General features: G+C 54.5%; 1 protein-coding gene and 1 long non-coding RNA gene across 2 annotated transcripts in view; one reads left to right on the top strand and one right to left on the bottom strand.

Annotated features, from left to right (window-relative positions):
• The window catches only part of Bcr (BCR activator of RhoGEF and GTPase), a 133564-nt gene extending 123593 nt beyond the window's left edge, over positions 1-9971 (bottom strand). Inside the window, exon 1 of the mRNA XM_004672786.2 lies at positions 8256-9971. Coding sequence (XP_004672843.1) covers positions 8256-9567 — 1312 coding nt within the window. The 5' untranslated portion in view covers positions 9568-9971. The remainder of the gene's footprint in view (positions 1-8255) is intronic.
• A 3575-nt stretch (positions 9972-13546) lies between these two features.
• Positions 13547-17550, top strand: LOC123454124. Its single transcript, XR_006633174.1, has 3 exons — positions 13547-13782; positions 16911-17107; positions 17291-17550. It is a non-coding gene; the product is annotated as an uncharacterized LOC123454124 (long non-coding RNA).
• The last annotated feature ends 363 nt before the right edge of the window (positions 17551-17913 follow it).

Here is a 17913-nt window from a genome sequence, read left to right as displayed (position 1 = left end):
TGCTTTCAAAATAAATTTTAAGGGTGGGGGTACAGATCAGTGGTAGGGCATTTGCCTAGCACGTATAAGGCTCTGGGATCACCCCGGCACTGTAAAAGTAATATATTTTTTTTTGTTTTTGGTTTTTCGAGGTCGGGTCTAATAAATTTTTTAAGCCAGGCGTGGTGGTATATACCTCTAATCCCAGCACTCGGGAGGCAGAAGTAGGAGGATCACCGTGAGTTCAAATCCACCCTGAGACAACACAGTGCATTCATTCCAGGTCAGATTGGGCTAGAGCGAGACCCTACCTGGGGTGGGGGTGGGGTGTAGGCGGGGTGTGGTGGCATATGCCTTTAAACCCAGCACTCAGGAAGCAAAGGTAGGAGGATCGCGCCAGGAGTTCGAGGCCACCCTGAGATGACACAGTGAATTCCAGGTCAGCCTGAGCTAGGGTGAGACCCTACCTTGAACCCCCCCCCCCCAGAAAAGTAATAATTTTTAAATTTAAAGAAAAAAATTAAGCTGACACAGAGCACCTATCAGTGGCCCCAGTGCCAGAGGGAGGAGGAGGAGGGTCACGAGACCTAGGACAGCTTAATCTGATCTACATAGCGAGACCCGAAACAGAGAAAGAGAGGAGAGGAGGAAGGGAGACAGGGAGAGAGATCAAGAGGAAAGAGTTTAGCAACGGCACAGTCCAAGCCTCTGACTTACAGGACAGAGGGATGTGGCTGCCCACAAGACCTTGGCTGGTGGCCTTCCTGATGCCTGGCTCAGTGTTGACTCGCCCCACCAGGCCGCTAAGAGTACACGACGCTTTCATTCAAATTCTTCCTCTGACAACACAAGAGGAAGCCAGCTCTAGCACCAGTTCTCTTTGCCAAGGTGGCTCTTTCCCCCTGCTGACCAATAAAGGTCTTCACTGGGCATGAAGGGTAATGGGCTAAACTTGCCCCCTGCCCACCCCTTGCCACGGCTGTCACCTATTTCACATGTTGAAACTCTGGCCCCTAGTTCCTCAGACTGTTACTTGTTGAAGTGGGTCACTAGGGTGGTCTTAATTCTATGTGATGGATGGATTGATTAGATTGATTTCAGGGCCTCTTGTAGCCCAGGCCAGCTTCTAATTCCTATGTAGTTGAGAATGACCCTGAACTTCTGATATTCCTGCCTCTACCTCCCGAGTACTGGAAGTACTGGTGTGTTCCACCATGCCCGGTTTCTGCAGCACTGGGGGTTGAAACAAGGGCATTGTGCATGCCAGGCAAGAGCTCTGCCAAGCGAGCTCCACACCCATCCCTGACAGATAGCTTTAAAGGAGGAAATCTGGGCCTAAGGAGATGGCTCCACACTTAAAGAGTTCTTGCTACTTAAGCAAGAGGCCCACTGGGACCGGAGACTGCCATGTGTGACTCCAAAAAACTCACATAAAAAGCTGGGCATGGGCTGGAGGGATGTCTTAGTGGTTAAGGTGTTTGCCTACAAAGCCAAAGGACCCCAGGTTTGATTCCTCAGGACCCTCGTTAGCCAGATGCACAAGGTAGCGCATGGGTCCAGAGTTTGTTTGCAGTGGCTGGAAGCCCTGGCGCACCCATTCTCCCCCCACCATCTCTCTCCCTCTCCCTCTTTCTCTGTCAAATAAATAAATAAATAAAAGCTGGGCATGGCCTTGCACATCGGTAACTCCGGTCCGTAGAGGGGAAGGGGGAGGGTGGACACAGACGGACGGCAGCCCTGGGGTTGGGGGAGACCCAGTGATGAGGACACCCAATTCTCCCCTGGCTTCACGTGGAGTGTGCGTACCTACGTGCGCGTGCACTCGCTGACTCGTGCCCTCTCTCTCTCTCTCTCTCTCTCTCTCTCTCTCACACACACACACACACACACACACGCAAAACATCACGTACACACAAAGAACGGGAGCTCTGGACACAGGGCTGATGGGAAAGAACGACCCGGTGGAGCGGCAGGGAGAAGGTGACATGTGCAAACAAGGGACAGGCCTCAGAAGAAACCAGCTCCTTCCACCCCCTTGACCATGACAGCCTCCCGAAGTGTGAGGGCGGAAAATGCATTTCTGTTGTGTTCTTTATCCAGTCAGTGGTATTTTGTTACAAGTGGTGTTGGCAGGCTAATACAGCAGACCACTTAAAAAGACTGGATGTCAAAGCCAAGGTGATGGCCCCACCACGGCCAGCAGGTGTCTTCCTGAAGGGAACACACCTGTCACGAAGCCGAGACGGAGAGTTAGGAGTGACGGTGCTGCCCCAGGGAATTTCAAAGCCACACCTGAGTGAAGTACGCCAGACACGGGGATAAACAATATAACATTCCACGTACATGAGCCAGCTACGTGAAGCAAATTCATGGAGTCAGCCATGGAATGGTGGCTGCCGGGGAGTGGAGGTAAAGGGCATAAGGAGTCATTATTTAACAGAGCTTCAGTTTAGAGAAGTGAAACGGCGGGGGGGGGGGGGGGGTGGTTGCAGTGAGATGGCTCAGCGGGTCCTGCACAAGCATGAGACCTGAGGGGGCCCCAGAACACCAGAGTTCAATTCCCCAACACCTGTGTCAACAACTGGGCACGGCCACGCCCATCCGTAAGCCCAGTCCTGGGGGAGCAGAGAGCAGGGACTTACTGGGGCTCATGAAAACAGCCAGCTCTGGAACCGAGACTCACGGATAAAGGAGACATGTGATCAGACATGGAACGGGGACACCTGGCATCATCCTCTGGTCCTTGTATGCATGCCCACAAGACACACACTTCTATACACGCACACACACACACACACACACACACACACATGTGTATACCACACACACACCATACCACACAGATGTTTCATCTTTTTTGATGAAACAAGTCTCGAGATAGGACTGAGTGTAAGTGGCAGAGCGCTGTGTAGCACGAGAAATGCCCTCGGCCAATTCCCAGAACGAATTTTTTTAAAAAGGCGGGGGGGGGGGGTGCTGAAGAGATGGCTTAGCTGTTAAGGCATCTGCCTGCAAAGCCAAAGGACCCAGGTTCAACTCTCCAGGACCCACATAAGCCAGATGCACAAGGTGGCACATGTGTCTGGAGCTCATTTACAGTGGCTGGAGGCCCTGGCGCACTTAGTGTCTCTCTCTCTCCCTCAAATAAATCAATAAAAAATATTTTTTAAAAAAGATAGTTGTAGAGTTAAGAGGTAGTGGTGGCTCGCACTAAATGACATACTTAATGTCAAAGCACTGAGTACTTACAAATGATGAAAACATGGGCTGGGAAGACAGCTCAGTGGGTAAAGTGCTTGTCCCTTAAGCCTGAGAGCCTGGGTTCAGATCCCCAGTGACCCCCGGGAGTGGCGGTGCCCACATGCAATGCCAGCGCTGGGCAAACAGAGACAGGAGGATCCCTTCAGTCTGCTGGCTGAACTGGTGAGCTCTGGGTTCTTCGGACTCCCGACCAATGAAGAGAGAGACATGGCTCCAAAAGCCCAAACCAGCAAATTAGGCAAAAGGGAATCACAGGACAGCCAAGTTTCCTGGACCCACTCAAATGAGCAACCGTCTTAGGGCCCTTCTTTAATGAGATGTACCAGAATGCTCTGTGCTGTTCACAAAACACTCCAGCCTTCTGGAGCCAGAGAGTGCTTACAAAAATGTGATGGTAGAGTGTTTGCGGCTCACTGAATTTCCTCACCCCACCTCAGCTCGGGGGAGGTGCCTGCACTGAGGCCGGAAGCAGCCACAGGCCCCTATGAATGAGCCAAGGAGAGGCCAGTGTGAACTCTGAAGGCTCCATGGTTACCCACTCGCACCACTGGCCAGTTCAGCGGACCACCAAGGGAGCGCAATCACTCCGGTGGGAATCCAAGGGTCAAATGAAGATGCTTAAGAAAAGGTGAAGACAGGATTGGAAATTCAGATGAGAGCTGCAGAGAGAACAAAGGTCCAGAAGGTCAGGCTTGAGATGCAGCTCAGCAGTAGAGCTTAAGCTCTGTAGGTGAAGGCCCTGGGTTGGATCCCCAAGGGGAAAAAAATTTTTTTTTTTTGAGGTAGGGTCTCACTCTAGCCCAGGCTGACCTGCAATTCACTATGTAATCTCAGGGTGGCCTTGAACTCACCACGATCCTCCTACCTCTGCCTCCTGAGTGCTGGGAGTAAAGGTGTGCGCCACCACGGCCAGCTCCAGGAAACAAACAAACAAAAAAAATTAAATTAAATACGAAGGGCACACTTTCAAGAGGTTATGGGATTAGAGGGCTGCAGGTTTAGATCACATATTCCCCAGACTTAAAGGAAGCCTGGGAAGATCTGGCCATGTCCCTCCTAGTCCTCTGAACGTAGAGGACACAGACGAAGCAGAAAAGACAGGAACTGTCCACAGGACACTTGGAAGGCTTTGAAACAGGAGACTTAGAAATGTGTCACTAACTCCTGTCTGCAGTAGTATGGGAGCCAAGCGTGGCAGAGTGCACTTGGGAGGCTGAGGCAGGGGGATTGCTTGAGTCCAAGAGTTCAGGGTCAGCCTGAACAACATGGTAAGACAGAGAGAGAGAGAGAGAAGAAAGAGGGAGGAGAGAGGGAAGAGAGGGAGGAGGGGAAACTTCTGAGCTGCTACGTGGCAAGGACCACTCTCCTTCTCTGTGGCCTGCGCAGGACTGAGGGAAAGTTCCGCATAGGGCTGGGCCCGTGGATATCTGTGATCAACCTCTCAGGTGGGCCCTGGGTGCACCTGGGTGGGCGGGAAGGACCCCGGGACCAAACCGGTCACGATTTTCAGGTGTAAGTACTAGGTGCCAAAAAGACTGGAGTTCTGTATTCACAAGGGGTCCAGGACCCCAGCTTTGCTACTTCCTGGCTGCATCCTACTCAGTAAATCAGTAAACAGAAGAGCTCACGAGGCACCATGCATGAAGCACTTTGTCATCATGCCCAGCACAGAGCACCCTGTGAAGGTTTCAGCCCCTTCCCTTAAAGACCAGCAGGCTTCAACTCAGAAATGTGGGTGCCGCTGGGCATGATGGCACAGGCTTTTACTCCCAGCACTCGGGAGGCCGAGGTAGGAGGATCACCTTGAGTTTGAGACCAGCCTGAGACTGCAGAGTGAATTCCAGGTCAGCTTGGCCTAGAGTGAGACACTACCTCGAAAAACCAAAATAAATAAAAACAAAAATAAAGAAATAGGAGTGCCACTTATCCAATGGAATTCTGAAGTTACAAGAACCAGGCCACCATGTCTGTCACAACAGAGCATTAGGATGACATTTCCCTGCCCCATCACTGTAATTTTCCTCGTTGTTCCTTGGAGGCCGGCAGGCCCCACAGCCATCTAAAGAACATCAGTAAACAGTCCCAACAGAGACAGATGGCTAAGCCTGCGCAGCAACACTCTTTCCCCTCCAGCCACACAAGATACGTGGTAGTGGAGACTGCTGAACACAGAGCTTAAACACTCCCTGGGCTGGGCTGGGCTGGGCTGGGCTGGAGAGATGGCTCCGTGGTAAAAGGTGCTTGCTTGAGGGCTGGAGAGACGGCTTAGCAGCTAAGGTGCATGCCTGCAAAGCCAAAGGACCCAAGTTCAATTCCCCAGGACCCACGTTAGCCAGATGCACAAGAGGGTGCATGCGCCTGGACTTTGTTTGCAGTGGTTGGAGGTCCTGACTCTCTCTCTCTCTCTCTCTCTCTCTCTCCCCCTCTTTCTTTCTTTGTCAAATAGTTTTAGAATTTTCTCTGGGCTAAAGCAACTAGGAGTTTCAAAGCCCCACCCCCCAGCCTCCCCCCAAAAGATCCAAAATATTCAATGCTAAGAGGAAACTGTACTGTGAGTGACAATGATGTCTGCGCATCAGTCCCTGGACTATCACCAAGGGGAGGGATGTTGGTAATGGAGGAGCTGGAAGTGGAGGTCGGTACACAGGAAATCTTCGAACTTCCATTCAACTTTGCTATGAATCTAACAGTGTCCTGAGAGCTGGGCGTGGTGGTGCACACCTTTAATCCCAGCACTCAGGAAGCAGAGGTAGCAGTATCAGCATAAGTTCGAGGCCACCCTGAGACTACATTGTGAATTCCAGGTCAGCCTGGGCTAGAGCAAGACCCTACCTCAAAAAAAACCAAAATAAACAAATAAATAATAAAAGTGTCCTGAGGGGCTGGAGAGACAGCTTAGGGGTTAAGGCACTTGCCTGCAAAGCCTAAGGACCAGGGTTCAATTCCCTGGAACCCATGTAAAGCCAGATGCTCAGGGTGGTGCATACATCTGGAGTTTGTTTGCAATGGCTAGAGGCCCTGGTGCACCCATTCTCAATCTCTCCCTCTTTCATTCTCATAAATAAATAAAAATATTTAAAAGTGCCCTGAAAATGTGTACACACACACCCTCATGAAAAGTACTAAGAGAAACAATGTATTGCTCCTCTGAGTGCTATTTATTTATTTATGATCCTAGAGATTGAACCCCGAGCCTCACACACGTTTGGCAAGCACTCTACAACTGAGCCATATCCCCAGCCTCTATAGCCTTTTTTATTATTTTTTGTTAATTATTTTTATTTATTTATTTGAGAGTGACCGACAGAGAAAGAGGCAGGTAGAGAGAGAGAGAGAGAATGGGCGCACCAGGGCCTCCAGCCACTACAAAGGAACTGCAGACTCGTGTGCAACATGGTACATGGGTACTAGGGAATTGAACCCGGGTCCTTAGGCTTCGCAGGCAAATGGCCTTACCTGCTGAGCCATCTCTCCAGCCCAGCATTAGGTTTTCATGTGGACAGCAACATGGCCACCCCCACAGGAGGTGTAGGAAAGGCTAAGCTCAACTTTCTGGAAACTCATAGTTCCCTACTAGCAAAGGAGAGCCTCAGCCGTCAGGTTTCCACAAAAGCCTTTCATGTTGTGTGTCAGCAACGTTCCCCCCAGCACTGTGGCACTGAGGGCCACTCAAGCTGGTTCGCCTGGCAGACAGCTGGCTGGACCAGGCCAGCGCTCAGTAATCACGGGGCAATCTGTCCTCCAGAGCCGGCAAAGCAGGCTTCTGACTCCTCTAGCTTCTCCTCCATCCGTCCGCAAGAGACAGGAGTGCAGCTGAGCCAGGATGCTGACAGGTCCCCAGCCAAGCCAGCTGCAAACGGAGAGAGAGCAGCAACCTACGCAGGATGGAGTGCGGGGCGCATGCAGAAAGGTGGCTCCGTGGAGCCAAAAATAGCCTCACTTGCTTTCAAGAGGATTCAGACAAACTAGTTCAAACATGCGACCCCATCCACAGAAAGGGCATAAAAATCAATGAAGCTGAAAACCCCATCAAGCCCAACGGAGACAAGGACTCCAAGAGATTCCCCCCACAGCCCCGCCCCTTACTCCACAGCAATACTGGGCCAGTGATCGCATAACCTAGTCCCGGCCCACCAAATGCCCAGTGGCCTCTGCACGCAGCGCAGGAGTGACCGTGTGAGTCCGCAGGGTTAGTCTGGGGTCCTCTGCAGACTGGGAGGGACTCACAGATTGGGAGCCCAATATTAAGTACCCAGAGGGGCTCATCCTTGGGAAAACGAAGAGGAGGTAAGAAAACGCCGGGAAGATCAGAACTTAGGGTGAGGCCTGGACATGCAGTTTCAGCGGGACCTCACTTTCCCAGCATGCACAGGGCCCCTGGTTCGAGCCCCAGCACGGGGAAACATAAAACCGGTAGGTGGGTTTGGATGCATATGGGTGAGCAGTGATGGGTGAAGCCTCCCATCAAAGCCACTCCGATCAAAATAGCTATGACGGCTCTGCTGTCACCACCGATGGAATCCTCATCCCATGAATGCTCGGCGGCCCACTGAATCACAGCTGCCCGTCCCTGGGCTTCCAGTTCCTTCCCTTCATCGCCTGCTCGGACTTGCTAACAAGGAAATGAACCTGACACCGCCAAGGCCTTGAAGGAACCGGTACATCCTGGGTTCCTCTAAGGTGTCATGAAACCACTCCAGGGCCAAACTAGTAAGGTGGCAAGGAACGTCCAAGCCCAGACCAGTCCCCCACTGAAGAGATCTGACCTCGCTGGGAGAGGTGACTGCGTCGCATCCACACAGGCAAGGGCTTCCACTCACAAGTTGTACTCCGTCCCATTGCAAACAAGACAATCATTCTTTAGGAGGAAAGGGGCGAGGTTACTTCAGAAGCAGGACCCAAGAGAGAGACGCAAGTGCCCCTTTCTCCGATTGCCAACTACCCCCTTTTGGTTTTTGCGATCCTGTAGGAGACTCTCCTGCACAGGGCGCAATTGAGTCCACCCAGGTACCTACCTGCATCACCAGAAAACGTGCCCTCCCCTTCGCTGGGCCAGATCTGCCCGGTCTTCCGGACGCCCACGATGGTGGCCTCGGACACCACCACCTGGCACTGCCGCTGCTGCTTCTGACGCTGAGGCGTTGGGGGGCTGCTGCTGTCAAAGGACTGCTGCGAATTCTGGGAGGGGGAGCGGCTCTTGTCCCGGAACAGGCGGTAGGTCGTGGGGCTGGGGGACACGCGGCTGGACTGGCCAGAGGAGAAGTCCTCCTCGCTCGAGGTGAGGTTCTCATTGGAGCTGCAGTCGGGGGTGTAGCCCCCTCCGCTGTCCTCAAAGCTCCGAGGGGAATAGGACCTGCGGGGCCAGGTGAGGCGCTTCTCCTGTTCCGAGGTGCTCTGGCTGCGCAGGAGTGGGCCCTTGCCCTCCCCTTCCACCATCATACCCCCGACGTAGATGCTCTGGTAAGGCTGGTACTCCAGGGGCGGCCAGGGGGGCCTGTTGCCACCGTTGGCATCGATCAGGTTATCCTTCAGGAAACGGGGGTTCAGTTCCGCATCCTCGTAGTCCCCATCCAGGCCGCAGCTGCTCTCGGACGAGCGCCCACGGTAATGGGGCCTGGGGGTCTCCCCAAGGCCCTGCCCGGAACTTTGCTGGCACTTCTTGCGCTCCATTTGCATGGCCTGGCTGCCCAAGGAGCTGATCCTGTCCGACACCTCTTTGTCGTTGACCTTCACCAAGCCACGCTCGTGGTGGAACTCGACGTTCACGTAGAAGGGCTTCTCGGCGGCAGCATCGGCCGATCCCGGCTGGGCAGGTCCCTTGCGGATCCTCTCGAAGTTGGACCTGAGAGCCGCCACGCTGGTGGGAGGTCCTCCCCGTTCGTCCCGATCCACCGGCGTGGAGGCGGCCGTGGGTCTGCGAGAGGTGACCTGCCGGGCCTTACCTGGGGACCCTTCTCCATCCGGCCGGGCTTCGGGCTCCTCGGTGGCAGGCGACGTCTCGGCTCCGTCGGGGGGCGCAGGGGGCGGGCGCGGGGTGGCGGCGGCGGCGGGGGCGCGGGGTTCGGCGTCGCCGTCCGGGGAGTGCGCGGTGCGCCGGAAACCCCAGCGCTGGCGGTCGTAGCTCTTCTTCTCTTTGGCCAGCAGCGTCTGCAGGTAGATCATGCGGAAACGTTCCTGGTTCACCTCCAGCTCCAGGCGCCGGATGGAGGCCTTGCAGCGCTCCAGCTCCTGCTGGACGTCACTCACCGAGCGCAGCTCCATGCGCGGAGGCTCCGAGTCCGGGAACTGAGCTTTCCACGCCTCGGCGAAGCCCACGGGGTCCACCATGGCGAGCGCGCGCGCGCGCGCGCGCGGGGGCAGAGCGAGGGGCGGGGGGTGGGGAGGGTCACCTGCGGGCGCGAGCGCGCGTGGGGACAGAAGGACGCGCAGAGAGAACAGAGTGGATTCGTCTCAACGGGGACGCCTGGGAGCCCTCGCCAGGCCGGGCCCCGGGTGCCCGGAGGTCCCCATTAGCCCCGGTGCGGAGGAGGCGGAGACGGCGGCGGTGGTCACGGTGGTGGTGGTGGTCACGGTGGTGGGGAAACAATGCTCGTCTCCTTGTCTTCCTCGCCGACCCCCGGGCCGCAGGTGAGGCGGAGGGGGCGGGGAGGGATCCGAGCGGCGGGGTGCGGGGCTGCGCGCGCCGCTATTGTGTGCGGGGCTCCGGCGAGATGCTCCGGTGCAGCCTGGCCGCGCGCGCCCCCTCTCTCCCTCCCTCTCTCTCTCTCTCTCTCTCTCTCTCGATCGCTCGCTCCACGGCCTTGCTCGCTCGCGGCTCCTCCCGCCGCAGCCACCGACGCCGCCGCCTCCCCCGCGGGCGCAGCGCTGCGCTCCAGTCCAGCCCGGCCCGGCCCGCCCCGCCTCTGCCGCCCGCCGCCCGCCCCGGCCCGCACCCCGCGCCGCAGGAAGGGGAGGTGCCCGAGGGCGGCGGCCAAGGCGGCGCGGCGTGGAGGAGGGACCGGGCGAGGGGCTGGGAGGGAGGAGCGGGAGCGGGGGACGGCGGGCGGGGGGGGGGGGCGGGGGAGTGCTGCTGGGCGTGTCTCTTAAAGAGACCGCGTCCGGGCTGGAGAGATTGGGTTTAGCGGTTAAGGCGCATGCCTGAGAAGCCTAAGGACCCAGGTTCGATTCTCCAGGTCCCACGGAAGCCAGAGGCACATTGGTGGCGCATGCGTCTGGAGTTCGTTTGCAGTGGCTAGAGGCCCTGGTGTGCCCATTCTCACACACTCTCTCTCTTTTTTCTCTCTGTCTCTCTGCCTCTCTCAAATAAATAAATACATATCTTTTTTTTAAAAGAGAGAGGGAGAGACCTCGCCCCCTCGAAACTAACCAACTCCCCCCCACGACTCCCAAAGAGCCGTCATCATCACTCCTCGGTCCCCCTACGTGCTGGAGGAAACTGAGGTTCAATCTCACTAGCCCACTCTCAGCCCAAGGGCACCTCATCAAAGGGCTTGGGGAATGCCCCCTTCTCTCTCGGACTAGGGGGAGGCTGGCACTGGAAGGGGGTTCGGGTGTCTCCCCCCACCCCCCAGACACACACACACACACACGCGCGCGCGCGCGCGCGCGCGCGCCTCTGAGATGAATGCACTTAGGAAACGCCCAGCAGGGTTCAGTCCACTGGGCAGGTCACCTAATGATACAGCCAAGGTCAGCCCCTGTGCCAGCAAGGTGCCGTGGTGTAAACCCCGGGTGGGTAGATTAAACTTAACGATGGCAACAGAGAGTTGGCACCAGGATGCCTTAGACATGGATGGTAGCGACTGCCACAGGTCGCTCAACTCCACATCCCCGTTCCCTAACCCTGCCCTTTGGTTTTGTCCCTAGACATCTCACCCCCAGAGGCCACTTGTAGTGGCTCCTGGGTCTGTTTGGTACTGGATAGTGTCCGTATCTCTTCCAATCCCCCTTCCTCGGCCCTCCTCTCTCCTCTCCCTCTTCTCTTTCTTCTTCTCCTCCCATCCTACCTCTCTCCTCACCAAGCATCCACTTTGGCCACAGGGTGAAGTGAAAGACCCTCGGCATCGCTGATGGTTCCCCGGGGAAGCCTAGAGCTCTGAGACAGAGGACCCTGACTGTGGCCTCTCTAAGGTGTCTCATGAGCAGAGACAAAAATACCCAAGCTAGCCTCCTGCATCTGGCAACTGAAGAACTGGGCAGGGTCGGGCGCGGGGTGGCAGACGCAGAACACCTGTCTCAAACACACACACACACTTATTTGCGTGAATATGAGCTGTTATCATACTTTTTCTAGGCGAACAGCACTGGGACCAGCAGCTGGATGGGCAGGTACCCCTCGCTCAGAACTTTGTAACTTGGGTCATTCCCTTCCCCTCCCTGGATCTAACTTTAGCCCTCATCTGGAATATGTTATAAACGCCTTGTGCAAAGTATCGCAGCGGGGCGACCCAAATAAGTGGGGATACATGGCATGTGGGGTTCATTCTCTGTTAATACTGGAGACTCCTAGGCCGCCAGCCTCACAGAACTCCACGGGCGCTGCACGGCTCACTGCCGCCCTCTGCAGGCCTCTCTAATCACAACTAGAGCCCCCGCGCTGGCAATAGTAAAGAAGCCCAGGTTGCACGAGAAGAAACCCAAGATTTGGCCTTAACTTTTGGGGTCAGTGCCACAGACAGGGGCAGAAATTCCAGAAATGGACCCGGCATGGTGTCGCATGCCTTTAATCCCAGCACTCGGGTTGCAGAGGTAGGAGGATCGCCATGAGTTCGAGGCCACCCTGAGACTACCTAGTGAATTCCGGGTCAGCCTGGGCTAGAGTGAGACCCTACCTGGAAAAAAATATACATAGGGTGGAGAAATTCCAGAAATGCAGTAATGTACAGTGTTCTTTTCCTCAGTAGCATCTCCTTTGAAATGGATTTAATAGGGCTGGAGAAATGGCTCAACAGTTAAAGGTGCTTGCTTGTAAAGCCTGCTGGCCAGGGACTCAATTTCCCAATATCCATGAAAACCCAGATGCACAAAGTGGAGCATGCATCTGGAGTTCACTTGCAAAGGCAAGAGGCCCTGCTACGCCCATTCATCTTCTTTCCCTCTCTGCTTGCAGATAAATAAAAATATTTGAAACCCTCAAGGATTTTATGAAACAAAATTTAAAATAAGGCCAGGTGTGGTGGCACGTGCCTTTAATCTCAGCACTCGGGAGGCAGAGAGAGGAGGATCACCACAAGTTCGAGGCCACCCTGAGACTACATAGTGAATCCCAGGTCAGCCTGGGCTACAGTGAAACCCTACCTTGAAAAGCAAAAAAAAAAAAAAAAAATATATATATATATATATATATATATACACACACACATATACATACATACATATATATATATATATATATATAAAATAATTAAATGGGTCTAATAAATTCTAACCTGGGGCTGAAGCTCTGTGGTAGCATGTTCAGTGTGATGAGGCCTTAGGTTAATCCGCAGCATGGAAAACATTTTTTTTTTAAATCCCGACTTCACAGGGTCATGATCAACACTAGCTGCCTTCTCTAAACGATCTGTTCAGTCACTTGGCAAGTGAGTCAGGAAAGATGAAAATCTAGGTGTGTGGAACCCCATTCCCTCAGCATCAGCAAAAAGAAATCCCAAAAGACAAAATTATTTCTTCCTTTAGGACTGTTTTCAGGGAGAACTGTGGGCTCCCTAAGCTTATGTGGTCATTGGCTGGAGCAGAAAGCGGCACTTTGGTGGGGAAAGGAGGCTTCATCCATCAACATAATCTCTCTCTCTGGTTCACAGTCCTGACCCCAAATCAACTCTACCTTAAATCTTTATTTTTAATATTTTATTTTTATTTATTTGACAGAGAAAGTGGGGAGGATCGAGAGAGAGAGAGACTGGGCACGCCAGGGCCTCTAGCCACTGCAGAGGTGCCCCAAATGCATGTGCCCCCCTTGTGCATCTGACTTACATGGGTTCTGGAGAGTCAAACCGGGATCCTTTGGCTCTGCAGGCAAACGCCTTAACCACTAAGCCATCTCTCCAGCCCTCTTGCTCCTTCCCTATCTAGTCTCCACCTCCAACTCCTGGAGGCTGGAGGAGGGTATCCATTAAATGGCATGTGAGCATGTGACCCCTCCTCTGTCATCCATCATCTGTCAGCCCCGGGGACCCGGGGGCAAGATCACCGATACAGCTGTCCTGTAGTCGTGCTTGCTCGTGCCGCGCTGGACAAGTACTGTGCTTGACTTGATCCCATCAGACATCAAGGAAGAGACGTGCCTCTTGCGTGGGTCTGTGAGGGTGTTTCTTTCCGGGAAGGATTACCCAAGGGAGGAAGTCCTTCCTCGCGGAGGGGAGCCCTTTCACAGAGGACTGTGTACAGGTAGCTCCCAGGAGCATGCAGCGCCACCCGCCCGCCGTGCTTCCTACCCCCATGCCGTTAACCTCGGACCCTGGGACACCAGCCTCGTCGGCCTTCCAACGTGCCCTGAAGACCGACGGCTTCTCCAGGAATCTTCCAGACCTTCAGTGCTGGGTGAGGACTGCAGTCACACGGACTGAGCGGCTGCCAGGTTCTCTGACTCTCTCTCTCTCCATCCCGCCCAGCCTGTGTCCTGTAAGCCAGTCTAATAAGTCCCCTTTACAATACACATTCATTCTAGCAGTTCTGCTCCCCTATCGAATCCTAACATACCAAGTGAGAGTGAACCACTGGCCCAGATTCCCAATGAGCAGGGGTGAGCCCTTCCCGAGAGTTCTTATTTGATTATTTAAAAAAAAAAAAAAAAACTTTATTTTTATTTAAGAGAGAGAGGGATAGAGAGAATGAGCATACCAGGGCCTCCAGCCACTGCAAACGATCTCCAGACACATGTGCCCCCTTGTGCATCTGGCTTATGTGGCTCCTGAAGGGTTGAACTAAGGTCCTTTGGTTTTGGTTTTGCAGGCAAACGCCTTACCACTAAGCCATCTCTCTAGCCCCTTGATTGTTTTTTGTTGTTGTTATTGTTGTTGTTGTTCTTGTTTGGTTTTTGAGGTAGGGTCTCTAGCTCAGGCTGACCTGAAATTCATTACGTAGTCTCACGGTGGCCTTGAACTCACGGCGATCCTCCAACCTCTGCCTCCCAGGTGCTGGGTTTAAAGGGGTGTGCCATCACGCCCGGCTTGTTTGTTTTTCAAGGTAGGGTCTCACCCTAGCCCATGCTGACCTAGAATTCGCTATGTAGTCTCGGACTGTCCTCAAACTCACTACCTGTGCCTCCCAAGCACTGGGATTAAAGGCACGCGCTGCCATGGCTGGCTCCTCCCGGACTTCTGAACAGCACCTCCACCCACCGACTGCAAAATCAATCATTGACAAGGCTTGCGAGGCCCATGCCATCCCGGTGGGATCTACCTGCAGCCTTTACCGGGTGAGGAAGGGTAGAGATGAGCTTGTCCTTGAAGGTGTGGCCACTAAGGTGGCCCAGGTTGCTGCATGAGTACAGGTCCCCAGCCCCGACAGGCCAGGGGTGCCCCTACCTGTGTGAGAAGAGCAAGAGCCCTTGGCCTGCCTTCCCCGCCAGACTCTCTACTCCGTTGTGTGCCCCAAAAGGCTGGGCGGAGGCAGGCTGAGTGCAAAGCCCCGGGTAGGTGAAGCCACCGAAGCAGGAGCTCAGACAGGTGGCTGGTGGCTCTGAATTCCAGGGGTGCAGTGGACTATGGGTGGGGGTGGGGGAAGGACCCGCAGAGCCTGCGTGGAGGGACCAGCAAGGCCACACTTCCCATCTGCCTCCGAGCTTCTCTCCAAGGAAGGTCTGACATATGGGAGGTGACACGAGCAGGCTGTAGCAGATGGCAGAGGAGCCCCACCAGCTGCTGGGAGGGGCCTGTCTCAGGGTAGTGTTTGAAGCAGGCCCAGGGTTCAGCCACGCTCACTTCGTGCCCAGGAAAGGCGGGGCGCCGCGCGAGCGTGTGTTCCTTCTGCGAGCCCCCATCCCCCACGCCTGCTCTCCTCCCTGCCTTGGGCCTCCTGTGTCCCCGCGTCCCGTGGTCTACCACGGGTCAACCATTCTTGTCTATCTGCAAGCGTCTCTGGGGGACTGGCGCTGTGAAAGCTGGACAGAGCGCCCTCTAAGTCTCTGCCCACACGCGAGTGTGGGGTCCCATCCTCCCCAAGAATTTTGTGGAGTCTTCTTTTTTTCTTTTTCGAGGTAGGGTCTCACTCAGGCTCAGGCTGACCTAGAATTTACTAGATAGTCTCAAGCTGGCCTTGAACTCACGATGATCCTCCTACCTCTGCCTCCCCAGTGCTGGGATCAAAGGCATGTTACCACCATGCCTGGCTTGAGTCTGGGGATTTCAACTGGAAGAATTCAGGGGACCAGGCTAGGAAGGGGGATATGGGAACTCTTGTTTTTTTACATATTAGCAGGTATTTACTTAGTTAGTTAGTAAGTTATTTGAGAGAGAAAGAGACAGATAAAGAGATAGAGAATGGGTGCACCAGGGCCTCTAGCCACTGAAAACGAACTCTAGACACATGTGCCACCTTCTGCATCTGGTTTTACGTGGGTACTGGGGAGTCAAACCTGGGTCCTAAGGCTTTGCGGGCAAATGCCTTAACTGCTGAGCTATCTCTCCAGCCCAGCAGTTCTATTTATTTATTTAATTATTATTATTCCTGAGGTAGGGGCTCACTCTAGCCCAGGCTGACTTAAACTCACGCACTCTGTAGCTCCCAGCTGGCCTCAAACTCTCAAATCCATGCCAAATTTACCTGAGCCTCCCCAGTGCTGGGATTAAAGGTGTGTGTCACTGTGCCTGGCTGTAGGAACTCCTGAATCAGAATGAGTGACGGCGAGGTTACCTACATGGCTCAGTGGATGAAGCACTTACGTGTGACTACCTGAGCTTGGATCCCCAGAACCGCTGAAAAAAGCCTGATATTTTAGGGGGCTTCCCCTCTGTAATCCTAGCATGCCTAAGGCCAAATGGGAGGCAAAGACTGGAGAATCCACCTACTGACAAGCCACCGGCTTTTTTTTTATTATTTATTTGACAGCAACAGACACAGAGAGAAAGACAGATAGAGGGAGAGAGAAAGAATGGGCACGCCAGGGCTTCCAGCCTCTGCAAACGAACTCCACATACATGCGCCCCCTTGTGCATCTGGCTAACGTGGGACCTGGGGAACTGAGCCTCGAACCGGAGTCCTTAGGCTTCACAGGCAAGTGCTTAACCGCTAAGCCATCTCTCCAGCCCGCCACCGGCCTTTTGAACTGTCATGAACAGGGCCCTACATCAAACGAGGTGGAAAGCACGGATCCATACCTGGAAGTCATAGCACACCTACACACGCACACACACACACACACACACACACACACACACACACACACGGTTTATGCCTGTAATCCCATTCCCAGAAATTGGGAGGCAGTGGTAGAAGGTACTCAGGTTAAACTGGCCTGAGCCGCATAATGAGACTTTATCTGAAACAAGAGATGGGGGCGGGGGTAAGAATGGGACTACATGAACTTAACCAATGCTCCGCCCTCCACATCATCATAGCTCTTTTGGCTTCCTTCTCTCCCTGGACAGTGAGGTTCATTGGGGAGCGGTTCCCACCCGCAGGCTATCCTGTGACGTAGATGCGTCCCCGGGGTTTCCCCTTTGTTGCAGAGATCCACAGCATGGCCATGTGGGCATCCAGGACACAGGACCCAGTGTGGGTGAGCATGAGGGACCTGCTCTGGGCACTGCGGGGACTTCGACAACTGCTGAAGGACTGTCCTACCCTGTGGGACACACGGAACAGGCTGTGATGGAGGAAGTCTTGGCTGGCAACCTTGAGGAGGGCTGGCAATTGGGCCATGCAAGTAAATCCCTTTTGGGGGAGGGGTCACGACCTTGGGTGGCAGGGCACTGGGAACACAGGCCTGGGAGCCTGTATGTGAGAGTCAAGGGGAGGGTCCCTGCTTCCTGATTCCACGGGCTCCAGTCTCTGAGCTGGAGTGGGGCAGGTGGAGCAGAGGAACAGGAAGGAAATCTGCTCTTTTCAGCACTCTGTCTCACCTGCTGGACAGGGACAGGAAGATGTCTTCGGCAGAAGGGACAAGTAGAAGAGTGGACAGGGAAGGAGCCAGGGGACCAGAGAGGACATGTTTCTGAAGCACTTGAACTTGCTCACTCACTGTGCTGTGGCTGAGAGAGGGGGGCTCCCTGGGGACCTTAGGACCAGACCCATGGCCTGTGCCCCACAACCCAGCCGCCAAACGCTGAGACGTCTGGAGAGAACGTCTCTGTGTCGCAGGGAGATGTGGCTGCCTAAGGTTTGCTTCGCGGGGCTGAGGATGGGACCCAGGGACTTGTGTGTGCGTGGCAAGCACGCCAAGTCACACTCCCGCCCATTTGCTATGGCTTGAATGTCCCCTCCAGAGCTCATGGGGAAACCCCGTTCCTACTGGAATAGTGTTGGGAGACAGGGCCTAGCAGGAGCGGGTGTTAAGGCCTTCCAGATTCACTGACGGTTGATCCAAGTGTAGTTGCGTTTACAGCTAATTGATCATAAATACACTGGCATTTATCACAAGACTGGGCTTGTTGAAAAGCGCACTGGAGCCGGGCGTGGTGGCACATGTCTTTAATTCCAGCAGAGGTAGGAGGACCGTGAGTTCGAGGCCAC

The sequence above is a fragment of the Jaculus jaculus genome, chromosome 13 (genome assembly GCF_020740685.1).
Source record: "Jaculus jaculus isolate mJacJac1 chromosome 13, mJacJac1.mat.Y.cur, whole genome shotgun sequence".
Lineage (NCBI taxonomy): Eukaryota > Metazoa > Chordata > Mammalia > Rodentia > Dipodidae > Jaculus > Jaculus jaculus.
This window is presented reverse-complemented; position numbering and strand designations above follow the sequence as displayed.